The 21,160-nt window shown below is 39.6% G+C and overlaps 1 protein-coding gene across 6 annotated transcripts in view; it reads right to left on the reverse strand.

Annotated features, from left to right (window-relative positions):
- Positions 1-21,160, reverse strand: part of LOC120417562 (protein muscleblind) — a 526,440-nt gene that overhangs the window by 22,242 nt on the left and 483,038 nt on the right. For 2 of the 6 annotated variants that reach the window (XR_008212116.1, XM_052708166.1), the window contains exons 4-8: positions 17,930-18,106; positions 11,386-11,601; positions 4,768-4,935; positions 2,455-2,496; positions 1,694-1,820 (exon numbers count right to left, since the gene is read on the reverse strand). Coding sequence is in view for 4 of the 6 variants with exons in the window: in XM_052708166.1 (XP_052564126.1) it covers positions 1,694-1,820; positions 2,455-2,496; positions 4,768-4,935; positions 11,386-11,601; positions 17,930-18,106 (730 nt within the window). In the remaining 2 variants the exon portion in view is untranslated. Of the gene's footprint in view, positions 1-1,693; positions 1,821-2,454; positions 2,497-4,767; positions 4,936-11,385; positions 11,602-17,929; positions 18,107-20,034; positions 20,428-21,160 lie in introns of all 6 variants that reach the window. The other 4 variants (XR_008212114.1, XM_052708167.1, XM_052708165.1 and 1 more) reach the window with 3 other exon arrangements.

The following is a 21,160-nucleotide window of genomic DNA, read 5'->3' on the forward strand; positions in this document are numbered from 1 at the left end:
TGTTTTTTCCTTAACCTTAGTGACAAGATCACTCAATAAACGCTCTCTCTTTCTTGCAATGTTTTCCCTACAAGTTATGCATTACTTATTGATTTAAAATAATTATTTGTGTTTCTCATTTTGTGTGTTTACTGTTGCAGATAAAATGGTGTTACCTTTTTCCTCTATTAGTTTTCTAACCACTTTTCTCCTCAATCTTGGTGAACATCTTGGTTGCGATTCTCGTTTTTATCAATGTGTGTGAGTTTGTTTATTTTTCTCATGTGTTCAGGCACTATCATCTTCATTTGTTGTTTATGTTTTTTTCCTTTGTTTACATCTTATTGTTTAATTCCGTTTGGTTTTGCTCTCATGGCAACGATTAGTGCGAGATGGGCGTGCGCGTGTGTGAGTGACTTGAGTGGTTCCTCGCGGAACGCGTATGGCAATTGGTGTGGGTGTGTGTGTGAGAGTGGGGATAGTTGCACTTCTTATGACGTTTTCATCTTTTTGTATGGGTTAAGTACGACGGCGCTGCCGGGGGTGGGCGTGGCGGCCACCTGCGGCACCTGGGTCATGGCGCCAGGGATTCCGGTTAGGTTAGCGGTGCCGGGCATGGCGGTATGCATGGGGCTGCCAAACTGGTAACCGCCGGCTGCGGCCTGGAAGGCTGGGTACATGAAGCCGGCTTGGCTCATAAGCTGCTGCTGTTGCTGGGCGACGGCCGCGGCGGCTGCGTACGGATTGTGCATCAGGTTGGCCGGCATTTGTGGACGTAACATTTGCGTAAAGGCGGCCTGCGGCATGATGGGCGGCGGTGGACGCGAAAGCGTTGGAAGCATCGTTTGCTGAGGAGTAGCCGCGGCCATGGCCACTGCCGGGGTGCCAATGCGGGGTGGCGGATAGGTGGGAGCGGCACCGGCAGCGGTAGCCGACGGTACACCGTAGGACTGGGCCTGCGTCATTAGGCTGGTCTTGTTCAGGGCTACCCCGGTGTAGCTGAGTGCGGTTAGTGGCTTGCCGGTTAAAGCGTTCGAAGCGGCAGCCATTTTAAGTGCATTGGCGTAGTTCTTCTGGGCTACCTCCTTCGCGAGGTTGGCGGCGTCCGCGTAGTGGGCTGAGTACTGTGCGGATGCGGCTGCGGCCTGGTTAGCTTGGGCAACCGCTGCCGCTTGGGCAGCGTGCACGGCTTGGGCTTGCGCTTGGATGCTAGCGTTGTAGCTGTTAATTTGGGCTGCGGAAACCGAGTAGTTTAGCATGGCGCTGGTGATCGGTGCCGGAACGGATTGCGTGGCCGACGTGGACACCATTGCTTGCGAAGCCGCAGTGCTGGTCGGGGTAAGCGTTAGTAGGGCATCGCTAACGCTAGCCGCAGCCGATACCGCCGACAGATCGTCCTTCTCGCTGAGGTGACCCTCGGACTTGACGCTCTGGTCCGTGTCCGAGTGGACCTGGCCGTTGGACAGGTGGCCAATGGACGAAACCGATTGCAGTGAGAGTGACTTTGCAAGTGTTGTGTTTTTGTTATTTACTTTGTTGCTGTTGTTATTATTATTAACACTGTTACCACTACTAGTATAATAACTGCTGCTCGTCAAAATGGTGCTCGGAGCACTATTACTACTACTGTTATTAGCAATTAGGGTTGCCGTCGAGGATGTTTGTGGAATATAAGTAGCAGATGTGGCGGAGGAACTGGGAGTTGGGTACTCACATGACACTGGCACGAACGGTTGCTGGAGCTGCATCAGCTGCTGGTACGTGGTGGCACCGGGCTGGTAAACCGGAATGCCAGACTTGTCCGCTGCGGTTCGCTTGTACGGGACCATGCCGGGGAATGCCTACGGGTTGGACGGATTGAAACAGGTGAGAACGGTTTTAGCCCCGAACGAAGTCACTCTTTTGTCATGCACTTGGTTTTGGTGTGATTGTTTTTCAAAAAATTCTCGAAAAATTAGTTCACGTAACAAGATTTACAAATTAGCACAATCGTATCACAAAATGGGGGGAGAGAGTTGTCAAAGAGATACTGTGTGGTTTGGAACAGAAAAGAAAAATAGAGAGAAAGAGAGAGAGATACTTAAAGAGACAGTGACAGATAGTTGGGAGAGAAGAGAGAGCTTTTCAAACTACGCGCGCAAAAAGAGAGCGGGAACGAGTGTCGGTTTCTCGCTCTGACGTTGGAAAGTACGCAGCCAAGACACCAATCCTCGACGTGTTCTATACATGATTGTTTGTTGTTTATTGATTTACGAGTGTGTTTACATCTACAAAGTTTTCTTTTATATTTGTCCGGAACCAACAGAAAAAAAAGAAACAAAATTGGCGAGAAAGAACAGAAAATTGCACACATACCGAAAAGGATTGCGCAAAGAAAGAGAGTAAAAACAAACCAAAATAAACGAGGAGAGAAAGGAGTCGGAACTGGTTTCTAAAAAAGAGTACAAAACTAAGATAATATGCATGGTTACTTACAAAGTTTTCATAGTAAAAAGATCCCATCGTTTTCATGTCCATCTGGTGGGTGCGAATGTGCGGTGGTAGTAGTAGTAGTAGGAGTTGTTTGTAGGTAGAGTAGTACGACAGAGAGAGGGAGTAGATAGATAGTAGGAGTAAGCGGGCACGCACGCAGTGTGGTTGTGTTGGTGTTGGATCCCGAGTGCGTGTGTAGAGGTGGCACACATTGAGGTTGGCGATACGCATACACACACACATACAGCACAGAGTTAGCGCATTACACGTTCATAGGAGGAGGGTGAGAAAGAAGGGATTTTTTTTGGAAGAGGGGTAGTAGTGTGGGGTGTGTTTGGATGTTTTGGTAGTTTCGTTGTTTGTGTGTATGTGTGGCGAGAAGAGAGAGAAAAAGCGAGAAAAATAAAACACTCATTAGTAAGGTGTACAGATAGCTGCGCTAAATGATAAATATATAGTTTTTGTTTTGTTTTTTGTACAAAAGATACCAGAAAAAGAACTTAAAAAACAAATAAATACAACTAAAAAAGAAATAGGAAGAGTAGATTCTTAAAATTAGGACTTCTGGATGGTGGGCAATTTGTCTCCAATTTGGAATTGCTCCTCACAATTTGTGACAATCTCTCTATAAAATCTTGTGTTTTTGTTTGGCTTTGTCAAACCAGTCATGTTTTTTTTTTCAAGTTGCGAGAATGTTTGCTCCCCTACGCCAGTTGTCAGATGCTTTGTACAATTTTGTGTTCTTCGCCTGCACTTTTATCGTTTCCTAAATCGCGCAAACATTATGATGAAAACAATTTACCCGCGTGTTGATTTGTACTATTTTTTTACTATTTGCTGAAAGTTTGAAGCGCAAAACCAAAAAAAATAAAAATAAATAAATGGATGACACATTTGCCACACAAACGAACATACCTACATCAGTTTGTCCATTACCGATGAATAATATTTACGCACGTTGTTTCTCACAAACACACCATACATTCATACCTAACCTTACCGAAAGCTTGTTTTTCACACATACACGTACACACATACAGTGGTGAGCTGAAGAGAGTGATAGGTTGCGCATAGTTGAAAAATAAAACAAAAAAAATGATTCGCTCGGAAAATATCTGATAGCAGCAACGGAAAAATATAGTTCGCTGGAGAAAAATGATACGTTACACAGTGTGACAAAAATTAAGTTTTTAGTTATCTGAAATTGTCAAAAAATTAAAATAATTTAATTTGGCTCTTACGTCACTTTGCATAAAAACATATTTAATGTTCAAAACAGGATCAATAAGACTAATTTAGATTTAGATGTTTTAGCAGTAAAATAAACTTCAATTGTTTTCACAAAATGTTGAGAAACTTAAGCAAATTTTGTTCAAAAATTATGCTAATTCTTATCATTCAATCAAAATGTGGTGCAAGCGCCGTTCTTGAAATATGTTTTTTTTCAGGTAAAAGTTGTTTAAAGTAATCAGGAATATAAAAATTAAGACACTAAAATATTTTGCGTCATGGCAGGCTGGCGTTTACTACACAACATATCGATTTTTAATGAAAGTGAAATCGGCGCTTACGTCACATTGCTGGTAAATTCAATTTGAAATAAATAAAATCAACTTTTCATAATTATTTAATTTTGTGAATTTAAAAGAACAGATTGCTCTGAGGTTGTCTCTTTTATGATTTTTTTTCCACTATAACGTAATGTCTTAATGTAATGCGTTTTTTTTTTGTAAAGTAACGTAAGCGCCAATATTTTTTCTTATACGTTTTTTTTGTCACACTGTGTAATCGGGTCGATGGATGGTGTTGGACTGTTTGTTTTAACCTCACATACACGCACGCGTGTGTGTGTTTAACTCTTGTTTGGCATACATGCTAGCAACTTTGATTCCAAGACCGTTTCTGGTTTGCATACTTTATTTTATCTATCGTTTTTATCGATTTCTCGATATTTTTTCCTCAAACAAAAAAGCAAGCTAAAACAGAGTCATGCGTAAGCTACGGCAATGTGGTACAATACATTTGGGGGGGAGAGGGGAGGTTGGTTTGGGGTTTTTAATTTTGGGGTGGAGAAAAAACAAAAGACATGTAAACAAAACTAAAATTTTGATCAAAACAACACAAAGGACTCGGAACTGAGGGGTAAACTAGTGGGGAGAATATTTTTAAAGTAATTGTTAACAAATTAAACTAAACAATTATGTCTAACGTTACAAACAATCGAAAACAAAGGAGAATTTGAGTAAACAAAACAAGAAAAAAAAGAGAATAAAAAAGGGATGGCAAAAAAGAGAGAACTCAAAGTAACGCAAGTACCATTTGTATCATATCGTTTTCGGCCGAACGCTTTTTGCCGGCCTCGAGAGGCGAGTGAGCCGCGGCTGAGGCGGCTGCGGCGGCGGCGGCGGCGGATGGCGGCAGCGGTGGTGGTAGGGCGGCGGCGGCAGCGGCAGCGGCGACAGCGGCCACGGATACTGGTGCAGTCTAGAGGGGTTTTGTTGTTTTTTTTTCGATTTTTTTTGTTTGATCGCGTTCGTACGAGAGGGGAAGGGGGGATAGAGGAAAGAGGGGGATGGAAGAGTGTGTAAGTGTGTGCGAGTGTGTGTGTGAGTGTGGGAAATTGTTTTCGAATGAAAATATTCGAAAATTTTGAGGGTTTTGCGGATTTTTTTAAAGGAAACATGAGTTTTGTTTTTTCATTTGTTTTGGACGGGGTTTGGTGATGGTTTAGGAAAAAGAAAAAGAAGCATAACAAGCATTTAATATAATAAAGTATTTCGTTTTTGATGAAAAAAGAAAAGAAAGAGAATATACAAAACATATTTATAAGAAAAATTTCCGAAATAATATAATCTAATACTAATTTAAATTCGTAGATAGTGAGGAGGACAGTATTGTAAGTAGTTTTTTGAGTTGTTTTTAAAAGTAAAAATAGGGGGAAAGGGGGCTTAGATTAACATAATCGTGGTGAATGGGTTCGATTAAAGAAGCATGTTTCGCAAGTTGTGAAGAAGCTTCCGAGCGCGCACCGTAATTTTATATGTACACAGTAATATCGTTGTTTTCATCATAATTGGCAATAGGCCACGGGGTACATCCCTAAGTTAGCAAGTTTTGTTGCTGTTTTTGCTCTGTTCGAGTTGGTGGATCTTCTACACACTATCAAGTGGACGGCTTTTGCTGTAGAACTGCCTGGCAACTCTGACCAGATCGACGGATTTCAGTATTCTGACGTAAAGCTTCGTTGACCTAAACTTAAAACTAGACTTATGTATCAACCAGAATAACTCTTTCAAGGTATTTTCACTAAGATTTCTCCAAAACAAAACTTTCTCTGAAGTGAGTTTTTTAGATTTTTATTTTTATTCAACTTGGGTTAATTCCACTCAATTTGGTGAAATCTTCAAAAGACTAAATATTACCCAAACTTGAGTAACAATTATATCATTCAAAAATAACTTTAGATCCGGTTTGATATTGATCAAATCTGAGGAACGTAACCCTCAATAAGTTATTTGGCTGAGAATGTAAGGTTTATGCACCTTGAAAAAAAAGTTTGAGAAATATTTTATATTTTCCTAAATATTTTGTTTGTTTTATTACTCTCTAGGTATTATATTTTACTTTTTTCGGATTCATCTTAAGTGTGACGCTTAACAATGCGTCTCCATGAAATTCATCAAGTAATCCTGCGTCTCCATCAGTTTTGTTTAGACGTTAGTTAATTTAAATTGACAAAATATCATCAAAATCTAAAAAAAAAACATTGTTTAACTATAAACAAGAATAGAATTTTCAATGAAATGTAACCAAGATCCTTATGATTCAATGACTAAAAACAGTTACCTAGCTATTTAATTCAAAGATATTCTATTCTACAAGTATCATCAGACTGCGTGGACTAGCTATTCTAGAGCTTACTAACCTCTGAATACGGAACACTTCCGAGCTACTCTCTGAGAATGTGAAATTTTTACCTTCATTTACACACTATTCTAGAATTTGATTTATTTATTTTTGATCGAAAACGTAAAGTACCCGCTGCTGCGTTTCTACACTCTAAATGGGTAAATGTGGGGATGGAGCTAACCTTTTTAGGGGAGGAGAGAGGGTAAAACACGACATGCAAGGGGGTTTGGTTTTAATTCATCTATCTAAAAGGGAGGAAGGGAGAGACAATGATCGGAACACATTGACGGATTTTTTCGGGTTGAATTCTCACGAGAGGGGCCAAATTTGATGAAACGCGAGAGAAAAGGGGGCAACAATTAACTAGAGAAACGAGAAAGAAAGAAAGAGACACAGGTAGATAAAGTTGGAGAGGGGCAACAACGACAGTTTTGAACGCCATTTTCTTGTTTAAAATTGTAGCTTTGAAGAAATGAACTTAAAAGTTTTGGTAACACACAGCGCTGCAACGAAACTGGGCGCACTGGCACTGGCTGGCTGGTTTGCTGGCAAGCTTGTTCTTTGACAGATGAGCGCGTTGCGGCGCGGTTTGACAGATGGGTTTGACAAGTGACGAGTTTTGTTTTATCACATTTTGAAAGAAATGTTTTTTTAATTGGGTGATTTTGATTAATGAATTGTTTGTGAAAGCTTTTTTTTTCTTTTTCAATTAAAGGTTATTTATACCTTAAGACAGTGCGTAATAAATAGTTTCTCTCATTTTTCACAGTTTACTGAGAGCAAAACAGAGACAGTAAACAAACCGAGAAAAAGAGAGTTACTTTCTTGTTTTGTGCTAACCCTTAGTGTTATTTGTTGTACATAGTTGTGTTATTCGTGAAGAACTGCACTTTTTGATAATTTCCATGAGATTAATTATTTCAAACATAATTTATTCATATCATAAAGTTTTTTTTTTGTTTTAAAAATTGTGTTTTTTTGTTAATTTACAAGTTATGCGGATAACGCAAACTCTGTACAAATAAAATTCTCAACGTTTGTGACTGTGGAAGGTAAAGCTACACTAACACGTTTGGGAACGAAGGTACAGAGAAACCTCTTTTTACGTGATGGCGTTACGCTTTTTGTTTCGTAGATTTCTCTCAAACCATGCAATATTTTTGCAAGTTTCTAAAAGCTTTTTGTAGAACTGAACAAAACCTACAAATTGCTTTTAACAGATTGCAAAAATATTGCGTCGTTCCAGAGAAATCGACAAATTAGAAAAACGTAACGCACCGCTTAAAAAGAGGTTTCACTGTATCTTTTCAATAAATCCTCTTGTCCGGTTAAAAAGGTGCGCTGAGGCGTTACGTTTTGTAATTTGTCGATTTCTCTGGACAACTAAATGTTACCTGCTACATTTTCAAATCAATTTGTACGCCTTGTCCATCCCTTCAAATCGCTTTTTGAAGCTTGCAAACATGTTGTTGTGTTTCAGAGAAATCGACGAAATAAAAAGCACAACACCTCCATGTAAAAAGAAGTTTCTCTGTGTCTTTTAAATATTTTTAAAGCAACTTTGAGATTGGCGCAAGAAAATCAATTTGTGTTTAAAAGTTTTCATTTTTAATGGGGAATCAACCAATTTTTACGCGGAGGCGTTACGTTTTGTAATTGGTTGATATCTTTGGAACAAAGCAAAATTTGTGCATTCATTTGAAGCAATTTGTACGTCTTCTGCAGATCTACAAATCGCATTTAAAAGTCCTCAAAAATGTATTTAAGTTTCAGAGAATATGACAAAATAAAAAGCGTAACGCCTTCCTGAGGGTTCTCTGTAGAAAAAAAAACATAATGCCTCCATTTTAATAATAATTTCACTGTACTTGTAAAATCTCAAATAAATCCCATGACATTTCAAATATCAAGGTTAATATTTATTGAATGTTGAAATCACAAAAAAAAGAAGATTCCTCAGGATAGTTCAACTTAACATCACAGACAAACAGACGGGACACTCGAGTTCGGAACCATCGTCCTTCAATAACCGAGCCAAAACGGTTATTTCAAATGCAATTTAGCTTCGGCATCCACTCACCCGGCGCTGATGGCGCTGCTGTCGTGACAGCTCGCCCGTCTTTCCTCAGTGTGTGTAATGTGTTTTTGTTGTTGTAAAGTTCTTGAGTTTTTTTTGATTAGGTCCTATAAACATATGAAAGACAATAGTTTATCGGTCCTTTTCAAAAAAAACTCTGGAGTTGAGCATGAGCACGTGGCATCAAATAAAAACAAAACAAAATATGATAGAATTCAGGAATTCTAACGGTGATCCACAATCCAGGCTTTGCGGGACAAGATTGGGGCAGTTTCGACCAGGGTCAGATAAGCGGCTGACTAGCGAGGACATACCCTTTGCCTCACTATTAACCCGGTAGCCCGGTAGGCCTACTCAACTGCCTGTCGATATCGAGGCTGCTGCTGAGGCGCCCGCTACTGCAGAGGAAGCCGGACCCTGTGGTAAAGTCATCTCTTTCGGAGCAACCTGCTTATCCTTCGTGAACTGATGCTCAGATTGCTGCTGCTGGTCGTACTTTTGGCTTTTTGGCGATGTTGCGTCGATCTATTTTGCGGCAGCGTTTTTTTGGAATCTTTGCAACTTTTTTCATCTCATTTTGCTGTTTAACGCAACGCGGATGTTTTTGAGAGCAACGGGGAGGACCAGTGGTTTGGTCTCTGTCGTTGTGGTTGTGGTGCGTCGTTGCTGATGCTGCCGCATGGTTTGGCCGTCATCTTCGGCCGTCGGTGTTAATTTTTATTTTTATTTCATCGAGTACCTACTGACGATAAGCAACAACAACATTATTTAAATCAGCTGTTGATGTTTACAATCGTTAAGGCTTGATTGTCTCACGCATACACTGACATGACACATGACAGTAAGGGGTTTGTATTGGTATGTTTGGGCTGCGCTTCGGCATAAGCTCACCAGGTAGCGCTGGCGTCGCCGTGATTTGGTGGTTTGATGAAGGACGATGAATTTCAAAAATTATTTGTATGGAGAGTCACGTCTGTTTGTCTGTGTTAACATAGTGTACAGACGTGACAAATAGTATAGTGAAACCTCTTGTTACGCGGTGCGTTACGTTTTTATAATTTGTTGATTTCTCTGTAACGCCGCAAGATTCTTGCAATCTTTTAAAATTAATTTGTAGGTTTTGTTCAGAACTACAAAACGCTTTTTGAAGCTTGCAAAAATATTGTTTGGTTTAAGCAACCAGACCCTATGATGACAGTTATCGCGAGTTGCGCGTATTCACCGACAGATGGCAAGTGGGCCTCGTTGGAGTCCGCCCATTAAATACGCTACTCAAAATTTGCACATGAAACTTTTTTTTCGTGACGGCTTTAGCGGCACACTCACTTCTACTGTTCTAGACTAATATTTGAACGTGGCGTATCTCTAAACAAGTTTTTAAAGAAAATGATTCCAGAATGCTTATTTTGTCGTTTTAAACCAAAACAAGGCAAAAACTATATTTATTTAAACTATTCGCCATTTTCAAAAGTTTGGCTAGATAATATCGAAGGCCGCCATCTTAGGCCCACTGGGTCCACAAAACTAGAGATCCTTAATAGGGAGACTGGTCAAAGTGAATTTGACGTACTCAAACAGACACGAGTTTGACGTATCCAAACGAGCATTTGCCTTTACGCCCAGCAGAACTTATCAGTGTTGCCAAGCTCAAAACATACGTTGCCAGACCAGCTTAAACCAGTCTCCCTATTTAGGGTCTCTACACAAAACGGGGTACGCTCAGTTTGTATGGGAGCTGTCAACATGCTCCCGGGCTGGGTTTAAGAGAAATCTACGAAACAAAAAGCATAACGCCACCGCATAAAAAAGAGGTTTCTCTGTAATTCTTTGACTACAAATAATCAGTCTGTATAATGACTTACGAAAACAATTTGCTTTAAAAAAACATGATTTAATTGCTATTTTGAACTTTCAAAGAATTGTGAAAAAGGATAACGGATTTTATTTGCCGTTTAAAAAAAAATCAGTGGAATTGTATTTATAACATTGGACGAGATGTTTAGCATTAGTGAACTTAATCACTAAGGACAGGACAAAAAACGAATTTGTTATAACGTAGACGGGAGTTTCCGTAAATGAAAAGTGTAATCGTCAGTAACAGCAGGCGTTACGAAACTTGTAAATGTTCACATGACGAACATACTGCTTCAAATAAATTTGGGAGAACTCACCGAAAACGAAAAGTTTCTCATTCGAATGTTCAGTGAACACTGCTCACGCAATCATGAACAATGATTCATGATTTGCTCGCAAAATTTTTGACAGATGAAAATTGAGAGCTCAGTGGATGCTGCCGACGACGAGTAGATGTCTCTGAAGTTGCGATTCAAGGCTGGTTTGTTTGTAAACAATGGCTCTTGCTTTCTTTCTCGATTTTTTTTTGAAAGGGTGGATTCTACCAGGGGTCGGGATTAGGATTGGGAGCAGCTCTCTACGCTAAAGCGGGCTGGAAAACCGAGGTGGGACTTTTGTGCTCTGTGTGTATGTGCCAGAGAGAAACGGAGAGAGAGTGTGTCTTTCGTGTTAGTACAGAGAGAGAGAGGCAAAACAAGATTTGGGAACTTGAGAGTTCTGTGAGAGAGTGTTTTGGTGTTTGTTTTGTTTCAACCGGTTGGGGGTAGGGAGGAAACAAAATGGAAAACGTCAAAACCAAAAAACAAAAACGGTCGGCAAACTAAGGATGTTGTGAGAAGTCAAACAAACGGAACACAACACAAGGTGGTAAGTTTGGGGTTAGTGGGTAGTGGTGTGGAAATGTTAGTGGTTAGGGGTGTTAGACGGGAAACTGAAAGAGTATGAGAGAATAAGAACAGAGGAAGGTGAGGGGGAAAACAGAGAGAGATATAAAAACAAACGGAAACAAGAGAAAGAGAATAGAAGAAAAAGAAGAAAATGTTTCTTTTTTTCTTGATTTTTGTTTGATGTTTTGTATTAAAGGGTAGCCATACCGCGGTTGCGCGTGACTGCGCTGCTTTTATTTGAGCCTGCAGGTGCAAGGGAGGATGGAAGTAGCGACAAGGTTCACGAGCGCATCTACCCTTCACGGCATCCATGCACACCGTGACGGAACCGTCTTCGTGTGTTGTGACGCTCTCCTGCGGATGAGCAAACCGGCATTCCGACTCAGCTCGCTTGCAGGCACCGCGCATGAATTCGCGACATACCTAAAGACATTATCTGCTAATTGATGTTTGTCTTCACTTTTTGATATGTAATAGTCAAATATTTGGGAGGAGGTTGGGAGTAGGTTAAGAAATTTTGTATTTTTTTGGGGGAGATTTGTTTTTTATTTTGCTTTACTAGTAGGTATTAGAATGGTAGTTTTTGCTTCAAATGCGATTTAGTAGCGTTTTTGTTTTTTTTTTGCAAAAAAGTATGCTAATAAAAATGTTTAGTTGCTTGCCAAAAAACGAAAACGAACAAATATTGATAAAAAGAGGTTTTTAAAAAAACTTTGCGGTTTTAGTTTCAAAAAGTAAAGAAAAACACATCGACCACGGTTGCAGTGTGAATCGGTAAAAGTTCGTAAAATCTGGCGCAAAACAAACGGAAAACGTTCTGAGGAAAGCGGCTCGACAAAGTAACGTGTTATTATGCAGAACGCAGAGTGTTAAAACGACAACACAAAATGTTTTGTTTGAAACGAGGAAAACTCATCGGCAGATAATTTAGCGGTACAAACAGAAAACTTTAGCTAGCGAATATTTATAAGAAAATATTTTAAAAACGGCGTTTACTGGCACCTTAGAGAGGGGGCGTTACGCCCCCCCGTTACTTTCCCTTTAAAAAATCGGTGCGACAATCGCAACGTGCCGTGACTTAACGCGCGCAAAACTCGGTTCCGTTAGCGATTCGTAACGTTGCGCTGTAAAAACGAAAACGTAGCGAACAATAGAAAGAGAGAGCGAGAGAGAGAGAGAGAGCTAAAATTATTTGCTGAGAGCGAGAGCGATGCAAAAAACGATAAAAAAGTAACGGGAAAGCGCACGCAAAAATAAAGAAAGTTTGTTTGCAGCGGCGGTGCACGATATTGCTTCTCTTTTTGACGTTTCGAAGACGCGCGTGGCGCTGTTTGTGGAAGTCACTTTGTGGTGGCGCTCAGTAATGGCGGACGGTTTGAAACATTTGTCAGGGGCGTTTTAAGGGGGGCGGCGGGGTACTGTTTCTTGTGTACCTTGCGTACTTTTGGTGGGTTAAGAAACAAACAGAAGAAGTGTTGAGGTTGGGGGGTTCGGGGGTCCAAAACCGGATGTAAAGTGGGGGAGAAATGAAACACAGACAGAGAAGTACAGAGAGATGTAGAGTAAAAAAGGGTGTAGGGGCGGAGGTGGTTTCGGTTTTTTTACTTCTAACATTTTTCAACAAAAATCATTCGTGTATCAGTGTAGTAGTGTGGCAAGTCTGAAATGGCGGGACGTACGAGCGGTTGAAGTGGTGGATGCACGAAGAAACGCTTGTTTTTGGTAGGAAAAGAGGGGGGTTTATAACCTACAGAAGAGGGGGGTCGTCCAGGGGTGGAACAAGGGGGGCGATCTATACCAAGGAAATGGACACTACCGTTTGTGTGTGTGACACTAATATGACAGTAGAGATTCAGATCGGGGTACTAGAGAGAGAGACTAGTTTGACTAAGGAACATGGTTACACTTTCGCTCTAGAAGAGTTTGTTTTCGTAGCACAACCCTAGGTTGCGGTTTTGGTTTAACTTTCACCTAAATTTGTTTCTCTATCGAAGATGGTTTTTGGTGTCTTCGCTATCCTATTGTTCTGTTTTTAGTTAAGAAGCGGTTTATACGTAACAAGAAAGTAGTAAACAATTGGTGCAGTTGAAAGGTAAACAAACCGTCACAATATTGCTCTCGAAGCTAGTTTTTATTAAGATATCTAGTCTATTTTTATGTAACGCAAGCAATATTCCGAGGTATACGATCGTGCTTTTGTAAAGTCTCTTTTAAGAACTATAAAAAACATCTCAACTTATTTAGTAGATATGATTATGATTGACATCGATGGACATGATAATGATTCGCTGACAGATGATGATAATTCTACGCATATTGTTTGAATCTAGCCTTGCGTTTGACAGACGCTTGACCAGACTCAACGCATTTTGATAGAATCTGTCAAACGCAGAGTTGTATTGTCTTTCTATAAAAAATAAAAAAAATAATGAGAATTGATAAAATTAATTTCAACTGTTTGAAATTTGAACCCTTCCTTGGAGCTGACTTTTTATTTCAAATGGATTCAGGGAATGTTTGGTTACGTAACAAACAAGACGAGTGCCGATTTGATTTTCATTTTTAGTTTGCCAAATTTTGATTTGACATTTCACAGGGATCTTACCCAAATGTATGTTAATTGAAAAAGGTATGGCGAACTTTTCAGCTGTATAAAAATAGTTGGCACTAAATGTAGATTGCAAAGTGAACTCAAACAACAAAACTGAAAAAACAAGCCAGCATGTCGAGCTTTCAATTTTTGACAGCTGCAATATTCGCCTTACCTTTTTCAACCTAAAACCTTGACAAATGATGCGAATCAAGTAAAATAATGCCAAATTTGGTTATGCCTTGTTGCATAAACGGTTAAATGCATGGGAAGTAATGAAATGAAATCTATTTATTTTTACTTAATTTCTTCTGCAGCATTTTGGTTCTATAAGCGTTCCACAATGAGTTCAAACTACTGTTAAACATTTGTATAACCTATTTTAAATAAATGTTTCGGAAATGAAATTTCGATTTCGATATCATTGTGACAAACTAGTTTCGTGAAACACTATTCAAGGCATATTCTATTAAGTTCGACGTTTCGGCCCACATCTATCCTTCTTCAGGGTTCCCAACGCAGTTGTTTCTTTTGTCTAGAATCTTTACAGAAAGTCGCTTCGAAAGTTCATATGAAAAATATTTTTCTTTAATTTATGCGTGGAGATCTTTTTTTTTTATTTTATAAAAGTATTTTTTTTGTTTTATAAAAGTTACACAAGTGTTCCAAAGAAGATTGCTGCCTTTATTTTATTGTTTGTGTGACTTATGTGCAGTTCGGTTTATGATTGATGATCTAATGACTCAATTTGTCAACGTTTCGGCTGAAATTAAGTCTTCTTCGGGGTTTCAAATCAGGTTTACGGTTTTGTTCCTACCTGCTCTTTGTTTTATAAAGGTTTCATAAGAATTTCAAAAATGTTTTGTGTGACTTTCAAGTTGTTCATGATGGATTTAATTGTTTAAAATCTCATTTTAAAGTCCTTTCCCAAAATTTTCCGCTGATAAATGATCACCCAATAAAACCGCTCTGTCACAAGCTCCACTCCAGACTGCCCGGGGAGCCTCAATTTAAAACAAATGCCAGCTCCAAAATTCCGGAACGGACCCCCCTCTAATTGATGCACTTGGTACCCAACTGCACGGGGGGTGGCCCGTGCAATTGAACTTTACGATCAATTAATCAACCGAATGGGTGGGCCGTATTTTTCATCTGCTGACAGAGGCAATTTTCCGGCCGTCCCGACAAAGAAACACACTCCTGTCAACCGGAACAAGTTGTGTGCCGTTCTGGATCAACAGCTCAAAGCTCCAAACAAATTTGTGTGTGCGAACACACGTGGCGACCAAAAAAAAAAAACGAGGGCCAACATCCAAAAGTCAGATATACTCGACATCATTTGGCCGACTGCATTCAAACAAATTTGCACACCCGGCGTGAAATATTGTGATAAACGATACTCTGTACAAGTGGCCGCCAGGAATGCCACGTGTCCGAATGTGCAAGTTTGGACCCGGAAAGGCGTGAAATGCGGGTCACATTAAGGTAACAAATTGCTCGAAATGCTGGTGGGACTTCTGTTGTTGTCCTCTGGTAGAAAAAAACTAAAAAAAGAAATTCGAAAAAAAAAACTTTGGCGACGACGGGATTTGAAGTCGCGCTGGTTGGTCGCCAAACCTGCGCCTTTACCAACTTGACCATGATAACCTTTCGTCAACTTCGTGCTAATTTGCATAGATGTCAATTTTAAGGTCAAATTGACAAAGTTTCGAAAATTAAAAGACCACCCTAGTCTTCTGAAACTCCCCAGCTGAAGAATCGCCTTCACGGTGACATTTCGGCTTGCAAATAGAGTCGCACGAAAAAAATTGTTGCATGTTGGAAGGAGTGACAAAGTTCCGACAGCAGGCGTGAAAAAATGGCTCCGAACTCGTCCAGCGAACCATAATTTGATTTTCATTTCGGCCTATAAATAAACATCGCACTCGTTCCGGACATCGGCGAGAGGACATCAATAAATCAGAACTTCACGGAACGGGTTGGGGGGTTTGGTTAAATTTTTTCCACCACTTTTGGCCGCAAGTTTTCGAAATATTTGCACTACATTATGTCAATTTGAGTGATTAATTTAAACTTTTTTGTTTGGGCGAGGGTTTCCGAGGGGTGTTGGTGGAGTTTCGAAAACCCGTACGAAACGGGATCATCAATTTTGCATGTTCAGCTGTTTGGAACGACATTTGCCGACCGCATGGCGCGCGGCTGTAAAACGTTTCGGTTGGCCGAACCTTGTTCAATGATTTGTGGTGTGGAGTTCGATTTAAACTACGATTTTGAGAGCGGAAAAAATGCATTTGAAACACATTAAAGTTCAGCTCCAGGAATTGTTTTGTGATTTGAATAAACGAATATGGTGAAGATGACAACTGAAACAAATTACTAAAAAGTTCAACGTTTCGGCTCACACGAAGTCTTCTTCAGGGTTCCTAAGATATTTATGTATTTTGTTTATGCCAAAATCTCTGTAGAAGACTTCTTAAAAAGCCCAAGCAAAACATAAGTTTGATTGATATTCGAAAAACTGAAATAAAGTTTTTTTGAAATAAGTTTTTTTTTTCATATTTTGTTTGTGCTTGGATCTCGAACCAACATTTTATTGCCACGACATTTCAGAGAAAATTGCTACATAATGAATGCATTTTTATTTTTTTACGTTTCGATTCACCTGAAGTCTTCTTCAGGGTCTTTAACAATATTTTTTTCTCCTTTGTTTAAGTAAGATGATCAGCTAGAGTCGAACTGTTTTGTCTAATAGTCAAAACTAAAGATATGGAAAAAATGATATAAGTTGTTTTTACGACGTTTCGGCTCAAACAAAATCTTCTTGAGGGTCTTAACAAATTTTTTTTCTAGAAAATGTCCTAAATGCTGAACACATTTGCAAAAATAATAAATAAATTTGTCATTCAATGAAGACAACTACTAGTTTTGTTTGACGTTTCGGTCCAAATGTAGTCTTCTTGAGGGCTCCAAACGAGCGTTTCAAGACTTAATCCTTGAAAAAGACTTCTGCTGATGTCGAAACTTAAACTTAAAAAAGACAACAAAAGACGACAAAAATGAAGAATGATACAGTGAAAATGTCAACAGTTCGTGCGCTAAAGCGAGAGTAGAATAATAGTAGAAGTGGGGTTTCTCCGAAAAAAAGTGTTCGGGGGATGCAACAGCAAGACACTGACAGTTTTGAGGTAACATTTTGGCGCGCTGGCGGTTTTTCTCTAGCAGTAGCTGTTTCGGGTAACTGTCACTATTTCAGCTAGATCTTGGTTTGAATGTCAACATCGGTTGTTTTGTTTCGGTTAAGTACTCAGCTTAGGCTAGTTCATTCCATAAAAATTAATTGAAAACTTGTTTTTTTGTTTATAAGTCTTAGGCGGTTGTTTATGGATAGATAAACATGTATATCGTACAATAGGTCTAGATTACTTAACTAAATTATTTACAGCGTTTTTTTTATTTGTAACTTAAGCATTGCTGGAGGAACCTTCCAGAGTGATGGGCTGAATTTGACGTTTCGGCTCACGCGACACCTTCTTCAGGGCTTGTAACGAGTTTTATTCAATTTTCAAGCCCTTTCACGTCCGGAAAGTTCCTCCAGCAATCACCGTCGAGAATTATTAGGCGTTCGTTACTCTAAGAATGTTAAAATAAACGTTAAATCTATTCACAGCCAGATGAAAACAAAAGTTTGGAAAGAAGAACCATTCATGTACAAAAGTAGCGTTTTTGGCTTAGTTAAAGAGTATCAATCCAGAAGAACAGGAAAAAGTAGGGTAATGTACATATATATATTTGGTAATCATATTTATAGAGAGTAAGTAAAACTTAAAAAAAAAAACAAAAAAAGGTAGTGAGGTGCGAAAACTTTTAATTCTGTACAGATAAAGCGTTCGTTCAATAGGTAAATATTTAAACAATTAACAGAATAAAACGACAAGCATTATTGTTCGTTTTATTGTTTTTTTTGTTGCATTATTTTTATTGGGAAAAGACAGACAGACACAGAGAGGTAAAGGTAGAATACTATATAACGTTTCTAAGGCAAAAAACATGGGGGGGCAGTTCAATTTTAAAGGGGGTATTTTTTGTTGTTGTTGGGGGGAGTCTTTAGGGGTGCGTTCCAGTTCCCAAACACGAAAGTTCTGGACGCGGGGACCGTCTTACCTCGAGCCTGTCCGAGCGGGGAATCTTCTGCTGGGCCTGGGGCACGACGGCCTGCTGGACGACGGGGCCCAGCTGGGACGGATCGGCGGGCCCGAGCAGCGTCGGCATCAGGTGCCCCGGCGGGAAGTACGGGCTGTACGTGCTGGCTGGCATGCTGGCCAGGTACGGGTTGGTTGCCTGTGTCGGTTGGAGGGAGAGAGAGAGAGAAAAGAGAAGGGGGACGATTATCATAAGAATATGGGCGGATTTTTCCGGGATTTTCTAGTTCGTTGAAGAGGTCACAAGTCGTTCTTGCTGCAGCAATTCAAGTTGATTTTTTTTAAATTTTGTTTTTGAAGTCGACATTGATTCATTTGAATCATTTGAATCATTTGAATCATTTGAATCATTTGAATCATTTGAATCATTTGAATCATTTGAATCATTTGAATCATTTGAATCATTTGAATCATTTGAATCATTTGAATCATTTGAATCATTTGAATCATTTGAATCATTTGAATCATTTGAATTATTTGAATCATTTGAATCATTTGAATCATTTGAATCATTTGAATCATTTGAATCATTTGAATCATTTGAATCATTTGAATCATTTGAATCATTTGAATCATTTGAATCATTTGAATCATTTGAATCATTTGAATCATTTGAATCATTTGAATCATTTGAATCATTTGAATCATTTGAATCATTTGAATCATTTGAATCATTTGAATCATTTGAATCATTTGAATTATTTGAATCATTTGAATCATTTGAATCATTTGAATCATTTGAATCATTTGAATCATTTGAATCATTTGAATCATTTGATCAATTCGATTTATTTGTTTGATTTTATTGCAAATGAGTTTCTAAAATGAACTTTCTTTCATTTAAAAAACCACCATCAAAAGCAGCAGCAAGACCGAAAGTGACCTCGTCCCCTCAATTCTATATTTCCCGCTAACGTTATGGTCACTGCATTTGGCAGTGGTTCCATCTTTTCTCATTTTTTCTTCTAATGTGGTGGGAAATTGCGGTTTAACATTAACATAAAAATGCAATTAAGCTCTTCGGGCTGGCTTTCTAGTTTGGAGGTTGGCTTCCCCAGTCTATTCTTTTTTTGTTGGTTTTCAAGCAATTCTTATTTGATGGCCGCAGAATACGAAAAAAGAATGGAAAAATCAAATCAAAAAAAAAGGGAAAAGCTCTGGCCACACACACACAGAAAGGCACCCACACACGCGCGCACTCACAGTGACGAACTAAAGTGGCAAAAATAAAACCAAAGTGTATTTTTTCTCTTTTTTTTGTTGGGTTTTCTAAGTTCAGGTCATGAAAACTAACAACGGGACGGAAATTACCATAAATTTTATGTGCGCACCTCAAAGTGCACCCTCTTGACGGCAACTATTGATCTAAGCAAATTTAGCTTGGAAGAGAGCACCGAGTCTACACGGAAAAAAGTTGGGCCAGGCAAAAACAAACGAAAAAAATACGGAAAATCACACAAGGGGATGCGAACGTTTCGAATGACAGGCAGACATGGCGGAAACCGTTTCAACCTTGGCAGGGCAAAGCAATTCCAACTACTACGACACTCGGAAGATCTTGGCGAGACTTGGCATCGGCAAAGCTTGTACACATCGAGGGGGCACACACACGCGCATTCCTTGGGCTCTACAAAACCGCGTTGTTTTTAAAGGTGTTTGTTTTTAAAAATCAAAAATTTCAGCAAAAATAAGACTAAAAAGAATCTAAATTGGACTTTCAGTAAATACTGACAACACTGCGTTTGACAGTTCATGCATGTGACGTTACATTACCTTCTGGTTGATTGACCTTGATCGTGATCAAGGTAATGCAAGGTGTCATTCGCGATCTGCCAAAAGCAGTGCTGCCGGATTTCTCTGAAATCTCGTCAGGCAGTGAACAAAAAGGCAACACACACTTACAAAAAAACGAAAGACTTTATGAGTAAAAATAAGTTAACCAAAATGGTAGCGCTGAAGATCCATACACAAAGAGAGAGAGAGAGAGAGAGATAGTAAGAGTTGGAAGAAGGGGGAGCAGGTAGCAGAGATTCGGATAACTGGGATTGAAAAGTGGTTAGTAATTACTTTGCAGGTGCTTCCGGGGCTGTTGTTATTAACGCTGATGTGGTTGTTGTTGTTATTGTTATGGTTTGTGTTGGTAGTGGTGGACGTATGGCAGGTGTTCTGGCTGTTGCACGACTGATTGGACTGACTCTGGCAGGAGCTGGTCGTCGGACTTCCGGCCGTGATCGGACTGCAGTGGCCGTTCATAATCTGGCCAGCGCCGCCGCCGCCACCGCCGGTTCCGGGAGTTCCGTGGCCACCGTGACTCACGACGTACGTCGTGTACGGCGGTGGTGGATGGTGATGGTGGGTGGCGGCCCCGGCGGTTCCCCAGGCGATCGTGAACCCTAGGGCGGCGGCCGTGGCCGGCGGGATTCCGATGGCCGTGGCCGGCACCGCGGTGGTCGCTCCGTTCTGGACCGCGCACATCGTTGGGCGGAGAGGGGGTGGGGGAAGACACGTTTGAATGTTTAGCAACCGCGGGGTGTTTTGAGTTTTTGAGATATTTTTTTTGTGTTACTTTCTGTTTTTTTTTTTTGGTTAAATAAATTATGAGGAATTACTAAACGAAACGGTTTGAACTAAAGTATTGAAACAAGCTTGGTTTGCCTACAGTAGAATCAGTATATTGGCAGGTGAGACTGAAGCAAGTTAGGCTTGGTAAAGAAACATGTATTTGAAATATATTATGGTTGCTCTGAAGCGAAAACGGGGTACTCCTTTTTCAAAGAAAAAAATATTTACCTTAATCTTTGACTAATAATTTCATATGGAAATTCCTTCTTTGAATGAAAGCATTTCTGAAAACCCAATTTGAAAACCATGAAAATCGAATTATGAGTTTTTTTTAAATTGGCGATTCTTAGTTCAGTAATTCTAATGTCTGACAGCTGAATTTCTACGTGTGAGGACATTCAATTCTATTGAGAAAAAATATGTTGATTTCTTGTCTATTTAAATTTGTCACGTACAAAAAGGGTTGTAATTGCAATAAAACGTGTTGTATTTAAATTGGAAAGTTGGCAACACTGCCAAAACAACTCGAGAACTGCCAAAGTAAAAGTGAAGGTGATGTTTTAAATTTGTTGAAATGAAATATCCTGAATATGGCGGAATTTTCATTGCTTTAGAAGCAGAATTTGGTTTT

Source organism: Culex pipiens, chromosome 2, assembly GCF_016801865.2.
Source record: "Culex pipiens pallens isolate TS chromosome 2, TS_CPP_V2, whole genome shotgun sequence".
Classification (NCBI taxonomy): Eukaryota; Metazoa; Arthropoda; class Insecta; order Diptera; family Culicidae; genus Culex; species Culex pipiens.